The sequence below is a fragment of the Narcine bancroftii genome, chromosome 2 (genome assembly GCF_036971445.1).
Source record: "Narcine bancroftii isolate sNarBan1 chromosome 2, sNarBan1.hap1, whole genome shotgun sequence".
Classification (NCBI taxonomy): domain Eukaryota; kingdom Metazoa; phylum Chordata; class Chondrichthyes; order Torpediniformes; family Narcinidae; genus Narcine; species Narcine bancroftii.
Genome location: NC_091470.1, coordinates 152503651 through 152518191, shown reverse-complemented (window position 1 = coordinate 152518191; position 14541 = coordinate 152503651). Strand labels below are relative to the sequence as shown.

Below are 14541 nucleotides of genomic sequence, written 5' to 3'. Positions count from 1 at the left end.
TTCTTCACTCTTTATTTTGGGGGGAAGGGTTGGTTTTTTTTATATATAGTTTTTTTAGTGGTCGTATAAATGGGGGGGTTAGATTGATTTAAGTTAGGTTATTAATGTGTTGCAATAATTACTTCATTTTTATTTTTTCTTTAAATATAATTTCTTTGTTTTATTCATGTAATAAAATCTTTAAATAAAGTTTCAAAAAAAAAAGGAAGGAGAAAAGTACAGAAAAAAAACCAAAACTTGACTGCTTCATAGGGAAGGGGCCCCATAAACTTTGAGCACAATCCTGAGGAGGCCATAGGCAAAAAAAAAGGTTGAGAATGACTGCTCTAGAGAATCAGCATAGTTATTTTTGTCAAGATTTAGTTGTAAGATTTCAATCACAACCTTCTTACACAGAGATGAGAGTGCAAGCAACTGAACCATGACCCATTTCAAAAGAAAGATGTATTTCTACATGAATTTGAAGCTCACAATATATTTCTGAATATTCATTACATCTAACTGTCCAACTACTCAATTACTACTGCAACACATTTTCAGCTCTCTTCTTTCTATATGTAACTCCTTCAAATATGTTGATTCAATTCATGTTTATCGTTCATGTCCAGATTCTCTCTCTCTCTCGCTCTCTCTCTAAAATTTCCTGGTATAAAATGGTAAATACACAACTCTTCAAAACATCTAGCTTCAGTTAAAATTCAATTTATCTGTCTCCTACAGTACTTAAGAGTTGACCAATGACGTGCTCGATAGGATGAATTTACAGCTCCAACCTACTCAATGAGATCTTCATATTGGAGTTGAACAGTGAGTCAAGAAAAATACAGTAAGAGGAATATGACAATAAAATAAACTAAAATTATGTTTTATAATAAGGTTTCAGAAAATCATTGCATACTAGAAAACCAAATGTGAAAAAACACTCACTAAGCAGTTTCAAAATTAAATTTTCATCTCTCATTATGAAACCATTAACCAGAGCAGCAGCATAGCTAACAGGATTCAGTGTGTAAGCAAGGATCGTTAAACAAGGGTATGTAAGAGAAGACATTGCTTCAATGAAACCGCTCATGACAAGGGGAAAGGTGTATTCTTTTCAGTACCTCATCTTGTGGTACAGTGTAGTATTCCTGTAAAAGTGTACAATCTCATATCAGAAGCATAGTCAGGCTATCATGTCTTGTCAGCTTTTTCCTGGAATAATCCAAACCACAGATATGTTCTCCCCTGCATTGAGAACAAAATCGATGAACCAATGGTATTAATGAAAATAAATGGGATTGCTGTAATAGCTCTAACTGAGATGTGGTTGAATGATGACCATGGTTAGGAATTGAATCTTGGAAAGGACGGATAAAGTGAAAAAAAATGGACAGGGTTAGAAAAATTGTGGGATGGCCCTGATAATAATGAATTCTTGACTATATTGCCAAAATATTTTTTATTTAGAAGACCACACAAGGGTAGAGGATACAAGACAGAGAAATTAACCTTGTAGTGCACTACAACAGTGGGTGTTCTGGCTTTCAGTGATGTAAAGGTATGCAAAAGGGGAATAAATAACAATGCATTTGGGCTCAGAAGTTCAGAACATTCAATCAGAATAGATGAAGTCATGAAATATCAAGGGACTAAATCCATGGTGGGAATTTACAGGCCTCTTAGACAATGGTGGTGGCTTGCATAGGATCGTCAAGATGGACTAGAATCATGAAGAATGGACCAATCTAATGGTTGTAAGATGACTTCATTCAGAATGGTGCTTGGAGTAGAAGATCATGAAACCAAGAAGGAAGGAGGCTATTTCAGACTTTGCATAATATCTGGAGGTCGGTGTTCAAGATGTTATGATACGATTTAAAGATCATTACTTTCAAATTAATTGTTTATTATTTGCATGGCCTTTTGTAGCAGTGTGCTAAGGGTCAATCTGCAGAAAAAGAGGCCCTTCAGCCCCATTTCCCTCCTCCCCCCATGTCCATGACAACTACATATCCATACTAATGCCATTTACCAGCAGTTGGTCTACAGCCTACTATTGCATTGTGATTCAAATTCTTGTCTAGGAGCTAGTTAATCTTGTGTGAGTCTCTGTCTCTGCACCCCCCCCCCCCACCCCCCAACTCAGGCTGCACTTTTCAAATTCCAGCCCCTCTCTAGGTGAAACATGTATTCTTTGCCTCTCCTCTAAACCTCTTTGTTTTAAGCCTGTTTTCTTTGGTTTTGGACTGCTCTGCCAAATGAGTGTTTCCTTCTTTACAAAATTTCCTTCTTTTGAAAGTATTTAATCAGTTGCAAAGCATTTTGGCATTTCCCAAGGTTGTGAAAGGTGATGTGCAGATTTATTCTTTCTCATGGTCAAAATCTGAAAGTGAGCATATCATCTTACTCTCATACATTGCCTTACTCTCTCTCTCTGTCTTCCCTGCAATCCACAGAGAATCAAAGATTATGGGTTTTCAGATTTTCCACATGGGCTTTCTTCACTATACATTTTGGACAACCCAACTATCTTGTGTAAGTTTTTACTTTGTCATGTTCCACCTGTTCTGCCACTTGGGCGCGAGCTTTAGTTGTAGTTACTCATTATAATCAACCCATTGCTTGATGATTATTCTCATAAAACAACTGTATGGTTAGGATGTCAATCTCTTGTGATGGATTTGAAAGCTCGTGATCTCTTGCAATATCAGTACTGCTGTTGTTGCAAAAATAAACACACATTTAATTCCTGGTTTCTGCTGCATTGACAAATCTCAGCCAAAGCAAAAGAAACAATCACTTGAGATCCCTTTGGGTGTTCAGAAGTCTGGAGGTGTCAGCAAGAGGGCCAAGGGCCCATTGATTCAGGTAGATAATTTGATTATATGATTATCATATTATACTATTCTATCACCATATCAGTTGAATCTCTCAGAATCTAAAAGAAAAATCAATCGATGTCACCTTTGCATTTGTTAAATGACTGAGCATCTACAGCTCTCAATGCTAAAAATGTACAATGTGCTGAAATAAAGCCCCACTCCCCCCCCCTCCCCCCCATCCTGTTTCCTAAAGTTGTGGAGTAGATTGCAAGAAGAAATAGTTTCTCAAATAAGCTAAAATCTGCTGTACCTGGGATCAACGGGAAGCAAAATACTGTTGGTGTTGGAAATCTGAAATGAAAACAAAAACCAGTGAGCCTGAAGTCAGGAAATATGGGGCTTTCCGTTCATGATATCTTCAGAATATTGAGAGAATGTCTGCACCAAAAAATGACTACAAACTCATAGCAATTGTGACCTGATCTGCTAAATGTCTTCAATGAAATTTGGTGTTGATATAAATAGTTTTGTTTTGACGCTTCTTGAAATTGAATATTCAGTGTTTACGTGGCTGTAACTTAAGAAATTGCTGGCATTTAGTTAACTATTTTCTAGAAAATCAAGGATGGGGCGCAAATGAAAACAAATAGTAAATATTATAATTTTGTTCTTGGATCTTAAACTGCTTAGATACCAGAAATGAAAATCTCAACTTTTTGCTCAACTTGTTTCATGAAAATTCAGTGCTGTCATTGTTCTTGCTGAGGGCAGGTCATAGAATAATTCTGATCAGAACAGGCCCTTTGGCCCAACTTGTTCATACCAACCAAGATGGCATCCTCAGCGAGGCCAATTTATCAGCATTTGTTTCCTGGCCTTCCATATCCTTCCTGTAAATTTTTTTTTTCTCCTTTATTTTCCCCTGTGCTCCACAGTTTTAAATTCATAATCAAACAATTCACAAGTGATTTTAGTGTACATTCCAAATTTTATTGTAGGTGATTGTGTATTGCTACGAACTCAGAGGACCCCAAAACCCAGTACCAATAGAAATTCACCAAGACAAGTGGTTACTTAAACAAAAGTTGCTTTTAATTATCTTTAAACATGAAAACGGGATTAAATTCCAACTTATTACTATTAACTTAACTTAACCTAACTTAACCCTCTTCTAATTCTAAGCACACATGTATGTAATGTATATATGTTCAAGAAAGTTCTTTGATTCACAGTCCAATCTCACTTCTCACTCCTCCAAGTTCACCAGTATCAGGCAATTTTTATACTGTGCACAGAATTTAACATTTATGAATTTTCACAAGGCTCTGGTGCTTAAAGGTAAATGATTACCGCTCAGAAAGGTTCTAGTTGGTTTCAGAGAGAGATTTGTTGCTTGTTGGACACACACAAACTGATTCCCTCTTGTCAGTCACTTCAGTGTTTTGCCAAAGAAACTTGCGCCATCATAGATTTTCCAAATGATAACCTCTTCTCCCAGGTCACCACAGAGTTCCTCTTGTTTCCCTTATTTCGGGAGAAACACTCTAGCCAGCCATTTCCACTTGTAAGGACTGCAATGGTTTTCTACAGGCTGAGCTCGAACTCACAACCTGTCTTCAAAATGGGGTTTTCAACAAGCCTGCCAGCTTGCCATATTGCTGCCTCAAATGCTATTGTAGAACTGCCTTCTCTCTCTCTCCAAAGAATCATGTTTTTTTTTTCTCTCTGTTTGCAAAACCCCGCTTTGAACAGCAAATTGCAAGCAGACAGATTGCTGGCACTGGAATCAGTTTCTGAGCTTGGACATCTGTTACTTTAAAGACAATGGTCCATTTTTTCCACAATATCAGTCCATAGGCATTCTTCAAAGTTTCTGTAAAGTCACTGTGGACATGAAATCTTTGCTTATGCATAGCTCTTGCATTTCAAATGAGGTGTCTTTTGTGAAATGTTAATATATGTTTGTGAACTGCCCTACACTTTATCCCCCTCCACAATCTATCTCTTTTAAATACATATTTATATATAATATAAACTATAATATAACCCGTAACAGTATATTTTGGTTTAACCAGATAGAAATGTACATAGTGCATAGTCCCCTCATTTCAGGGCACCATAATATTTGGGACATTTGTTTTCACAAGTGTTTGTGAACAGTCAGGTTTGTTTTATTGCTTCAGTGTTGCAGGTATAGGAGAGAGAGAGAGAGAGAGAGAGAGGCTTGCTTCTAAGGTTTTGATCACCTTTGGAGTTTGTAGTTGCCATTTTTCAACATGAGGACCAGAGTGGTGCCAATAAAAGTTAAATAAGCCATTAGAGGCTGAAAACAAGAATAAAACAGTAAGAGACATCATCCAATCCTTTGGATGACCAAAATCAACTGTTTGGAACATCATTAAGAAGAAAGAGCAGGCTGGTGAGCTCAGTAATCGCAAGGAGTTTGGTATTCCAAGGAAGACGTCCACTACTGTTGATAGAAGAATTCTCATCATAATGAAGAAAAATCCCCAGACACTTGTTTGGCAGATCAGAAACTCTCTTCAGGAGGCAGGTGTGGATGTGTCAAAGATTACTGTCCACAGAAGACTTCATGAACAGAAATAGAGAGGTTACACTGCAAGATGCAAACCATGAGTTAACCATAGAAGCAGGAAGCCCAGTTTACAGTTTGCCAAGAGGTATTTAAAAGAGCCTGCAGAATTCTGGTAAAATGTCTTGTGGATAGATGAGACCAAGATGAACCTGTATCAGAATGATAGCAGTAAGAACAATGTGTAGAGACATGAAGGAACTTCCCAAGATCCAAAGCATACCACTTAATCTGTGAAAAATGGTGGTGGGGGTGTTATGGCTTGGGCATGTATGGGCTGCCACACTTCTCTTCATTGATGATGTTAATGCTGATGGTAGTAGCAAAATTAATTCTGAGGTATATAAAAACATCTGCTCAAGTTCGAGCAAATGCTTCCAAACTCATTGCTCATAATGTTGATGGCTCAGTGCAAGACACTGGAATGTGTAGAGGTTATACTCCAGAGGCAAGGCTTGTATGTTGCATTAGATACCACTCAACAACTCTTGCCATGCCAGTGTTGCTTTTCACTTTCATTGTTCATTGGAAGTGCTTTCCCAATGATCCATGGCACAGATAAAGTGAATATCCAGTCTTTTCCAAGGGTAGACAATTTGAGAAATTGAGGGCATTGGTTTCAGGTGAGAAAGAATAGATTTAAGAGAGACCTGAGGGGCGACCTTTTCACTCATAGGGTGGTCCATATCTGGAAAGAGCTGCCGGAGGAAGTTTTCAATTACAACATTCACAAAAAACAGTGCCATCCATGTTTGGGAAAAAGACATTTTTTTCTTTATTTGCCCCTGTGCTCGAAAGTTTTAAATTTGTAATCAAACAATTTACCTGTGAAGTGCAATTCCAGATTTTATTAAAGGGCATTTGTATACATTTTTGTTTGACCATGTCGGAATTACAGCACTTTTTATATATAGTCCCCTCATTTCAGGGCACCATAATATTTGGAACAGAGCAATGGTATGTTTCTTAGTCATGTTTAGTACTTTGAGCTGCCGGAGGAAGTTTTCAAGTGGAAATAATTACAACGTTCACAAAATACAGTGCCATCCATAATGTTTGGGACAAAGACATCTTGCAGCAAGACAATGGTCCCAAACATACAGCTAAAGGAATTTTTCAAAGCTAAAAACTGGAAAGTTCTTGATGGGTCAAGTCAGTCACCTGATCTAAATCCAATTGAGCATGCCTTCCAAACGCTGAAGAAAAAAGCAGAACAGGACAAGCTTCTGAAATAAGCAGGAGCTGAAGATGGTGGCAACTACCTATCCATTCTAATCCCATTTACCAGCACACCATCACCAGAGATACTCAGCATCTGATGTGTTTGAATCACAGACTTCAAGCAACCATTATATGCAGGGGATATGCAACAAAGTACTAAACATGACTAAGAAACATACCATTGCTCTGTTCCAAATATTATGGTGCCCTGAAATGAGGGGACTATATATAAAAAGTGCTGTAATTCCAACATGGTCAAACAAAAATGTATACAAATACCCTTTAATAAAATCTGGAATTGCACTTCACATGTAAATTGTTTGATTACAAATTTAAAACTTTCGAGCACAGGGGCAAATAAAGAAAAAAATGTCTTTTTCCCAAACATGGATGGCACTGTTTTTTGTGAATGTTGTAATTGAAAACTTCCTCCGGCAGCTCTTTCCTGATATGGACCACCCTATGAGTGAAAAGGTCGCCCCTCAGGTCTCTCTTAAATCTATTCTCTCTCATCTGAAACCAATGGCGTCAATTTCTCAAATTGTCTACCCTTGGAAAAGACTGAGTATTCGCTTTATCTGTGCCATTTATCGTTGGGAAAGCACTCCCAATGAACAATGAAAGTGAAAATTAACACTGGCATGGCAAGAGGTGTCAAGGGGTATCTAATGCAACATACAAGCCTTGGCTTTGGAGTATAACCTCTGAACATCCCAGTGTCTAGCACTGAGCCATCATTATTATCAACACCATGACAAACATGACAGGCTAAATAAGTTACTATGGTGCCATAAGAATATAGAATTTGAAACAAAGTGGCGAATAAAGTATATATTGCAGCCTGTTTGGTGTGTGGGTATTGTTATTATTAGTGAAAGGTAAGAGTAAAAGAAATGATTCACCAGAGTAGGTGGAAATTTGAAATTTTAAGGCAGTGAGTTATTGACAGCATTATATTGTAAATTGATTTATTGTAGAGGGTATTTCACTGGTCACAAGTTCATCTGATCGGAAAGGTGCCAGTAATAAGTTCATCTTCTGAGCATGTCTAATGTACCAAATTTGATATTTCCTAGCACGAGCCATGAAGTGTGTCTATCCATGGATTCAGTAATAGGTCTACTTTGTGTGGGTGTGTTCGTTCATAGATACAGCGATCGGTTCTCTTTCCAGAGGCGTGAACTCAAAGAGAATGAATAATAAACAAACACAAATGCTGGAGAATCTAAGCTCAAGGTACCTTGATGAGGGGCTCAAGCCCGAAACGTCAGTTATGTATAGCTACCTTTGCAACATAAAGGACACTATTTAACCTGCTGAGTGAGCATCTACAGCATTTTGTGTGGTGTTTTTTTTTTACTTCAACCATGGTGTCCACAGATTTTAGTGATATACTACAAAATGAATAGTAGGTTCACTCATTAGAAGGCACATTTGCAATGGATGTCAGCAATAGCTTAGTTTTCCAAAGGATATATTCTTCAAGAGAAGCAAAATGGTGGAGTTATTGAGGGTGTGTCAATGTCTGTTTTGGTCCCTCCAGAGGGAGCATCATCATCTCAGAAGTTGATGGGCAAAAAGCCATTTTCTTTTGCTGATTATTTTGACAAAATCTGTTGTCCAAGTTGGCACAAGAAAAGCTGAAGCAAGATTGAAGGAATATGGTTTGAATTTTTTTTTAAATGTGGTGGACTGGGGACTTTGTGTTGTGCCCTGAAGATCATCTTGCTTTATATTCAACATTTCATCCCCAACATCAAAGTAATCGAGCTGGCAGAGGCCGACAGCATCGAATCCACGCTCCTGAAGACCCAACTGCGCTGGGTGGGTCACGTCTCCAGAATGGAGGACCGTCGCCTTCCCAAGATCGTGTTATATGGTGAGCTCTCCACTGGCCACCGAGACAGAGGTGCACCAAAGAAGAGGTACAAGGACTGCCTAAAGCAGGGGTGTCAAACTCAAATTCACGGAGGGCCAAAATTAAAAACTTGGACTAAGTCGAGGGCCGAACTAAATATTTATTGAAATTTTTCAACAACATCTGTATGTTTTCTCTTCTTTCAACATATGTAATGTTAAACTTTAGGATATAACTTTAGGAGGATAATGTTACAGGTCAGGAATAGGTAGCTCAAGTTCACCCTTTGCTTGACCTGAGGGAAACATATTTGGTCCCTGTGGAGATGTAGTCAGCATTCACAGGCTGTGTCCATTTTGGCCTGCATCAGGACTCAGCATTTCCTGCTCACTCCTCAGGCTCTAGGCCTCTATTCACCCTCGACCCACCATCCCTCTACCTAACCAGTCCTTTACCCAACCTCTACTCACCCCTCACTCCACTCGCTCTGCCTCTACCCACCCCATCCTATACACGCCCCTCTACTGCCTCTCCCCTCAACCTGTTCCTCCCTCTACCCGTCTCTCACTCTCTAATCACCCCTACCCTACTCGCCCTGCCCCTCCCCTTTTACCTCTTTCCTATCCACCCCTCCTTCTACTCATCCCTCCCTCTAACTGCCCCTCGCACCCATAACTTCCCCTGCCCATTACTCCTCACCTACACCCTCTGCCCACCCCTGCTTACCCACCCACTCAGGCCCAGCGCACTGCCGATCAGCCTTTGCAGACAGCCACCATCTCTCTCTTCACGTGCAGGGCCGAACCAGCCATCCCTGGGGTCCGTGCGGGTGCAAGCGCTGAAGGCCGTGGCAACTGGGAGAAGTGCGCTCGCACTGTGGAAGGGCCGTCCGGTGCCAGTCGTGCTGCCCGGAGGCCGTGTGCAGCCTGCCATGCCTGTCGTGCCGACAGGAAATCACAGGCGCTCGCCAATCCGCCACACCGCTCGACAGGTGGGAGAAGTGACTGGTTGTGCAGGGAGCCTTCCAACTGGATTGCCGGCTGATGACATCGACAGACTTCTCGTGTTACAATTTCTCGTGTTACAACGGGGAAATATGTGCAATGAAGGGGAAGGATGGTGGGGGTGACATTACCAAAAAACAGCATCGGCTCTCGCTGCAGGGCGGGCCACCTCTAATACATTTTTGAAATGATCTTGCGGGCCAAATATAATTATATCACGGGCCAAATTTGGCCCGCGGGCCAGAGTTTGACATGTGTGGCCTAAAGAAATCTCTTGGTGCCTGCGGCAGTGGGCTGATCTCGCCTCCAACCGCGCATCTTGGCGCCTCACAGTTCGGCGGGCAGCAACCTCCTTGGAAGAAGACCACAGAGCCCACCTCACTGACAAAAGACAAAGGAGGTAAAACCCAACACCCAACCCCAACCCACCAATTTACCCCTGCAACCGTTGCAACCGTGTCTGCCTGTCCCACATCGGACTTGTCAGCCACAAATGAGCCTGCAGCTGACGTGGACATTACCCCTCCATAAATCTTCGTCCGCGAAGCCAAGCCAAAGAATATGGGCGGATACTGGATAAACATTTCTGCAAGCCTAAAAATAATGCTTTTTTTCTTAGCAATTATTTTTACTCAATTGTTCTGAGTAGAAATTAATAAGGCATTTACTGTAATGCTTCAGGATCTCTTGTGTAAATGCAATTGTATGTGATGCTTTCATTTTTTTCACTGCATTTAAAAGATTTGCAACTTTGCGACTATTTTTTTTCCCTTAACCCTCTTACTAAACTGAACCTCCAACATTCATCCAGAAAGAAATAACAATAAATAAATAATTTCAACCTCCTCTACAAACTTCTCTCTGGATCAAAGTGGTTCAAGTCAAGTTTATTATCATTTGATTGCCCAAGTACAACCTGATGAAACAGCTTTCTCTGGTTCATGGTGTCCATGCAGACAAGCAACCGGACATACACACATCCTGACAAACCATACAAATGCAAGACAAGTGTTCCTAGATGAAAATATATAAATAAATACTGTTTTGTAAAGATGAGAGTTTTAATTAGTTAGTGGGAGCAGTTCTTTTGGTCATTCACCATTCTCACTGCCCGTGGAAGGAAGCTATTCCCAAGCCTGGTGGTGCTGGTCTGATATTCCTGTGTCTCTTTCCTGACATGAGTAGTTGAAAGATGCTGTGTGCAGGATGGTAGGGGTCCTCAATGATTTTGCATGCCCTCTTTAGACAACGATCCTGGTAGATCACGTTGATTGGAGGGTGAGGGGGGGAGGAGACCAGTCATCCTCTCTGTCGTTCTTATGCTCATGTGGATTGACCTCTGATCCATTTCTCTGCAGCAACTGTACAACATTGTGATGCAGCCATCCAAGATATTCTCAGTAGAGCTCCTGAAGTGGTTGGTAGCCTTGCCCACTTCAGTCTTCTCAGAAAATGTAGTCACCGTTGAGTCTTCCTGACAAGTAAGGAGATGTGTGTCCACAATAAGTCACTAGTTTAGTGGACTCCAAGGAACTTAGTACTCTCTACTCTCTCCACTACAGAGTTATTGATGTGTAGTGGAGGGTGATTGTTCCTGATCCACCGGAAGTTGAATTGATGTCAGCATGCTCTTCATGAACACTTAGAACAGACTCCCAAATAAATAGGCATTGGTGAAAGCTCTGGAATTCAGATCAGAGGCCACTGGGAAGATCTTAAAATCTCTGGAAAAGGAATTTCAATGTTCAATACCCTCTTTACTCATTGATGTCTTCAATTTTATTTTCAAAGAATGTTTAACTTAATTTATTTCCTGGATGCTTAAAGAATCAGGTAATAGTGAAACTGTTTTAACATTTACAATAAACCTTGAGGAAAGTAATGCATTCTGCAAATACATGAATGAAACATATCATTTTCCAAATAAACGTCGATCTTTGGCCTCATCCATTGGCAGGATGAGATTAAACGTAAACTTGAGGAATAGCCTTAAACCCAATGATCATGAATCTACCCAGGACCCTATCATTTCTTGGCCCCTTCTCAGCCAATCGCCTTTTTTCCCCTTTATATTTCCCCTCCCTACTTTAGTCTCTATCTAGGGTTCCAACCCAAAAGATCCATTTCTCTGCATGGATTTTGCCTGACCCACTGACTTCCTCTAGCTCCTCTTTGTTCACTGTCATTTTTTAATCTTTTGTTTCATGGTCAGTATTATTGTTTGAAAGTTTGCATTCCAGACTTATTGAATTACTTGATTTTAAATTCCTCATTACCTGTGTAAGTAATGGAATTTACTCATCTCCAGATCATGTTATTCGTTGAGTAACATGACTATTATGCTACCATGTTCAAAATAAGAGCTTTGGCAATTAGTGAAGGAATGATTAAACTCGCTTATGCTGAAGAAACCGGAATTAGAGATCTATGAGGGGTTAGATTGGAGTGAGGCCATGGGCAAAAAGCCGTTACATTTTCAGCCAACAGAGAGAGACAGAACAATTACACTAACATAAGCTGTAATGTTCATGTGAATGGCAAAAATGTAAGAAATACTGCAAGAACCTGTTCATGGTTCAGTGGCTGCAATCTTGATTTCATCACATGGTCATTCTGTACAGTCCTGATACGGTGCAACTCTCAATAAGCTAACATTTATTGTGGCAATTAAGATTTTACTATCAAGGGGTTCTGCTCTATTGCTTTCTCTACTTAAATGATAGATGGGGTTGAGCAAGTGATTTTCAAGGTTGAGCCATACCCAAGTCAAGGCTTGTGCTATTTCTCACTGAATTAGGGCACAAAGAAGACATGAAAGGGTCATGTGCTCGTGTGAGTGACAGTTGTACATCAATATTGCTTGACAATCACAGTAAGAGATTTGTTGTAATTTAAATTTAGTAAGTTCAGACAAAGAAGTGAGGAAGCATCATTTCTATTTTCTCAACTCCTGAAAGTGGTTCAGTCGGTTTTGTTAGTTGCAGTTTTTTTTTCCCTGTGGTGTGTCCTTTTTGAGTGTTGTAATGATGTCTGACTGTGTGAAGATCATCAAATGATTTTGGTGTTCACTCATCTGGCCTTTTGTATGATCAGGAGATCTCACACTTATTGTTGTTCCTTGGCTGAGGTGTGGAGACTCATTTTCAGCCTGGGGAGGTGAGGAACCCATCATTGTCTGCAATCCTCCAGTTCTGTGTGGATTTCCTCCAAGACTTAAAGGTGTGGTTTGTAAAAGGGATAGCCCAAAAAACGTCAGTGGTGTATTTTTATCTTTGATGTATAAAGGAAGCTGTTTGATCTGCTGAGTTTTTCCCATCATTGTGTTTTTACTTCAACCACGGTGCCTGCAGACTTTTGTGTTTTACTTCCAAAGGTACAGTATATTTAACAAATTTAAATGCATTGAGACTAATTTGTTTATTTTTGTTCATATTGAAGTTTGTAGAAATTAAAAAAGGATGTTAAGAGAAAATAATGAAATGAAGATTGACAAATGGGAGGGATAGTTAATAAAAGCTCTAAATCAGAAACGAAGAAAAGCAGAGTCGTCGATGACATGTTTAGTCAGAGACTGCATCATGTGGGACTGATTTATCTTCTCTTTTCTTCAGTTCATGTTCCTCAATAACCTACAATAAACAGTGTATGGTAACTGGTTGCCCCACTCTCACTGTATATCCAGCCTCTCGTTAGTGGATACAATTTGAAGAGGCATTGTTCTATTAATTTTTAATATGCCTTTCCTTATGGAATTATTTGATCTCCTTTTGACACCAGTCCAGATGATAAGAATGCCATGATTGGCATTGCAGTTAGGGCAAGGCTGTTACAGCGCTTAATGACCTGGGTTCGAATCCAGATCTGTCTGACTGGAGTTTGTACTTTCTTCCAGTGTCTGCTTGGGTTTCCTCCAGGTACTCTGTTTCCTCCCGCTCTCGAATATTTATGTAAATATGCTCCCTTGTCCTGGAGAAATGCTATCTTGCCTTTATTGTGCGAGCATGGTACGAACAATAAATAAAGGTGACTTGACTTGAAAACACATGGGGTTTGTAGGTTAATTGGTGTATTTGGGTAGCACAGGCTTGTAGGCTGGAAGGGCCCATTACTGTGCTCTATGTCTAAATTTGAAGGACAGAAATATCGGAACTATGGATAATTAAAAAAAAACATTTACTGGATTTGACAAGGATGGTAAGACAAATGTTCATTGACTACCAAACTTGCCTATAGAAGTTTGAACGACTGCAGTTTTTTTGGGAGGGTACTCCTACAGCACTTTTGGTTTGGGAATTTGAGGAGTTAGACCCAATTTCAGTGAAGAAACACATATTTCCTGACAAAGGGTGCAGCCCCAAAATATTGGTTACCCTTTATTTCCTGTGGATGCTTCATGAAGTTCTGCAGTACATTTGTTCCACATCGGAACCCCGATTTATCTCAAATTCAAATAGAAAGCGATGAGTCATTAGACTTGGGCATCAGGCTGCCGCCAGGAGCAAGTACAAGTGCTTGGGGCTTGTGGGGACCTGAGGCTGCCGCGAGACACGAGGACTTGGGTGATCCACGAGCAGTGGGAATCTGGGTTGCTGCGGTCAGTTTACAAAGAAATCAATTTGTGTTTTCATTTTAGTGTGATCCCGCTTTTTTCGCAATGCAATTTCTTTTGGCCCCAACCCATTGTGTTATAACAGGGTTCCACTGTATTTTCAAGTCTGAATGGTGTATGGAGGTAAAGGTGCAGTTGGTGAAATTTCTCTGTCCCTGCTGCCTTGTTCCTTTTTCTGATAGAGGTTACCGACATGAAAGGTGCTGTCAAAATGGGTTTGATTATCGACGGCAAATCAAAAACCTGGAAATCTAAGCTAAAAACAGAAGATACTGGAAACACTTCTGTTATGAACTGACAATCAGTGTCCCTGGCCTGCTGAATGTTTCCAGCATTTGGTTCTTATTCGATGAGTAACTATAATGCTTTTTACAGATAATTTCCAATCAGTCATGGTGTGCGAGTTTTGGAGGGAATGAATGTTGGCCTTGGTGCCAGTCAACTGGATTGTT

The 14541-nt window shown here is 40.1% G+C and overlaps 1 protein-coding gene and 1 long non-coding RNA gene across 9 annotated transcripts in view; one reads left to right on the top strand and one right to left on the bottom strand.

Annotated features, from left to right (window-relative positions):
• Nucleotides 1-14541, top strand: part of camta1a (calmodulin binding transcription activator 1a) — a 1025873-nt gene that overhangs the window by 286728 nt on the left and 724604 nt on the right. The window contains exon 2 of one of the 7 annotated variants that reach the window (XM_069918586.1): nucleotides 721-826. The exons of 5 other annotated variants lie outside the window; for them this stretch is intronic. Coding sequence is in view for 1 of the 2 variants with exons in the window: in XM_069918584.1 (XP_069774685.1) it covers nucleotides 2452-2517 (66 nt within the window). In the remaining variant the exon portion in view is untranslated. Of the gene's footprint in view, nucleotides 1-720; nucleotides 827-2449; nucleotides 2518-14541 lie in introns of those variants that run through there. One more of the 7 variants, XM_069918584.1, reaches the window with a different exon arrangement.
• LOC138754384 (uncharacterized) overlaps nucleotides 1-14541 on the bottom strand; it is a 57089-nt gene that overhangs the window by 1636 nt on the left and 40912 nt on the right. Inside the window, exons 4-5 of one of the 2 annotated variants that reach the window (XR_011351732.1) lie at nucleotides 3115-3155; nucleotides 1008-1227 (exon numbers count right to left, since the gene is read on the bottom strand). This is a non-coding gene — a long non-coding RNA (uncharacterized lncRNA). Of the gene's footprint in view, nucleotides 1-1007; nucleotides 1228-3114; nucleotides 3156-14541 lie in introns of those variants that run through there. The other variant, XR_011351731.1, reaches the window with a different exon arrangement.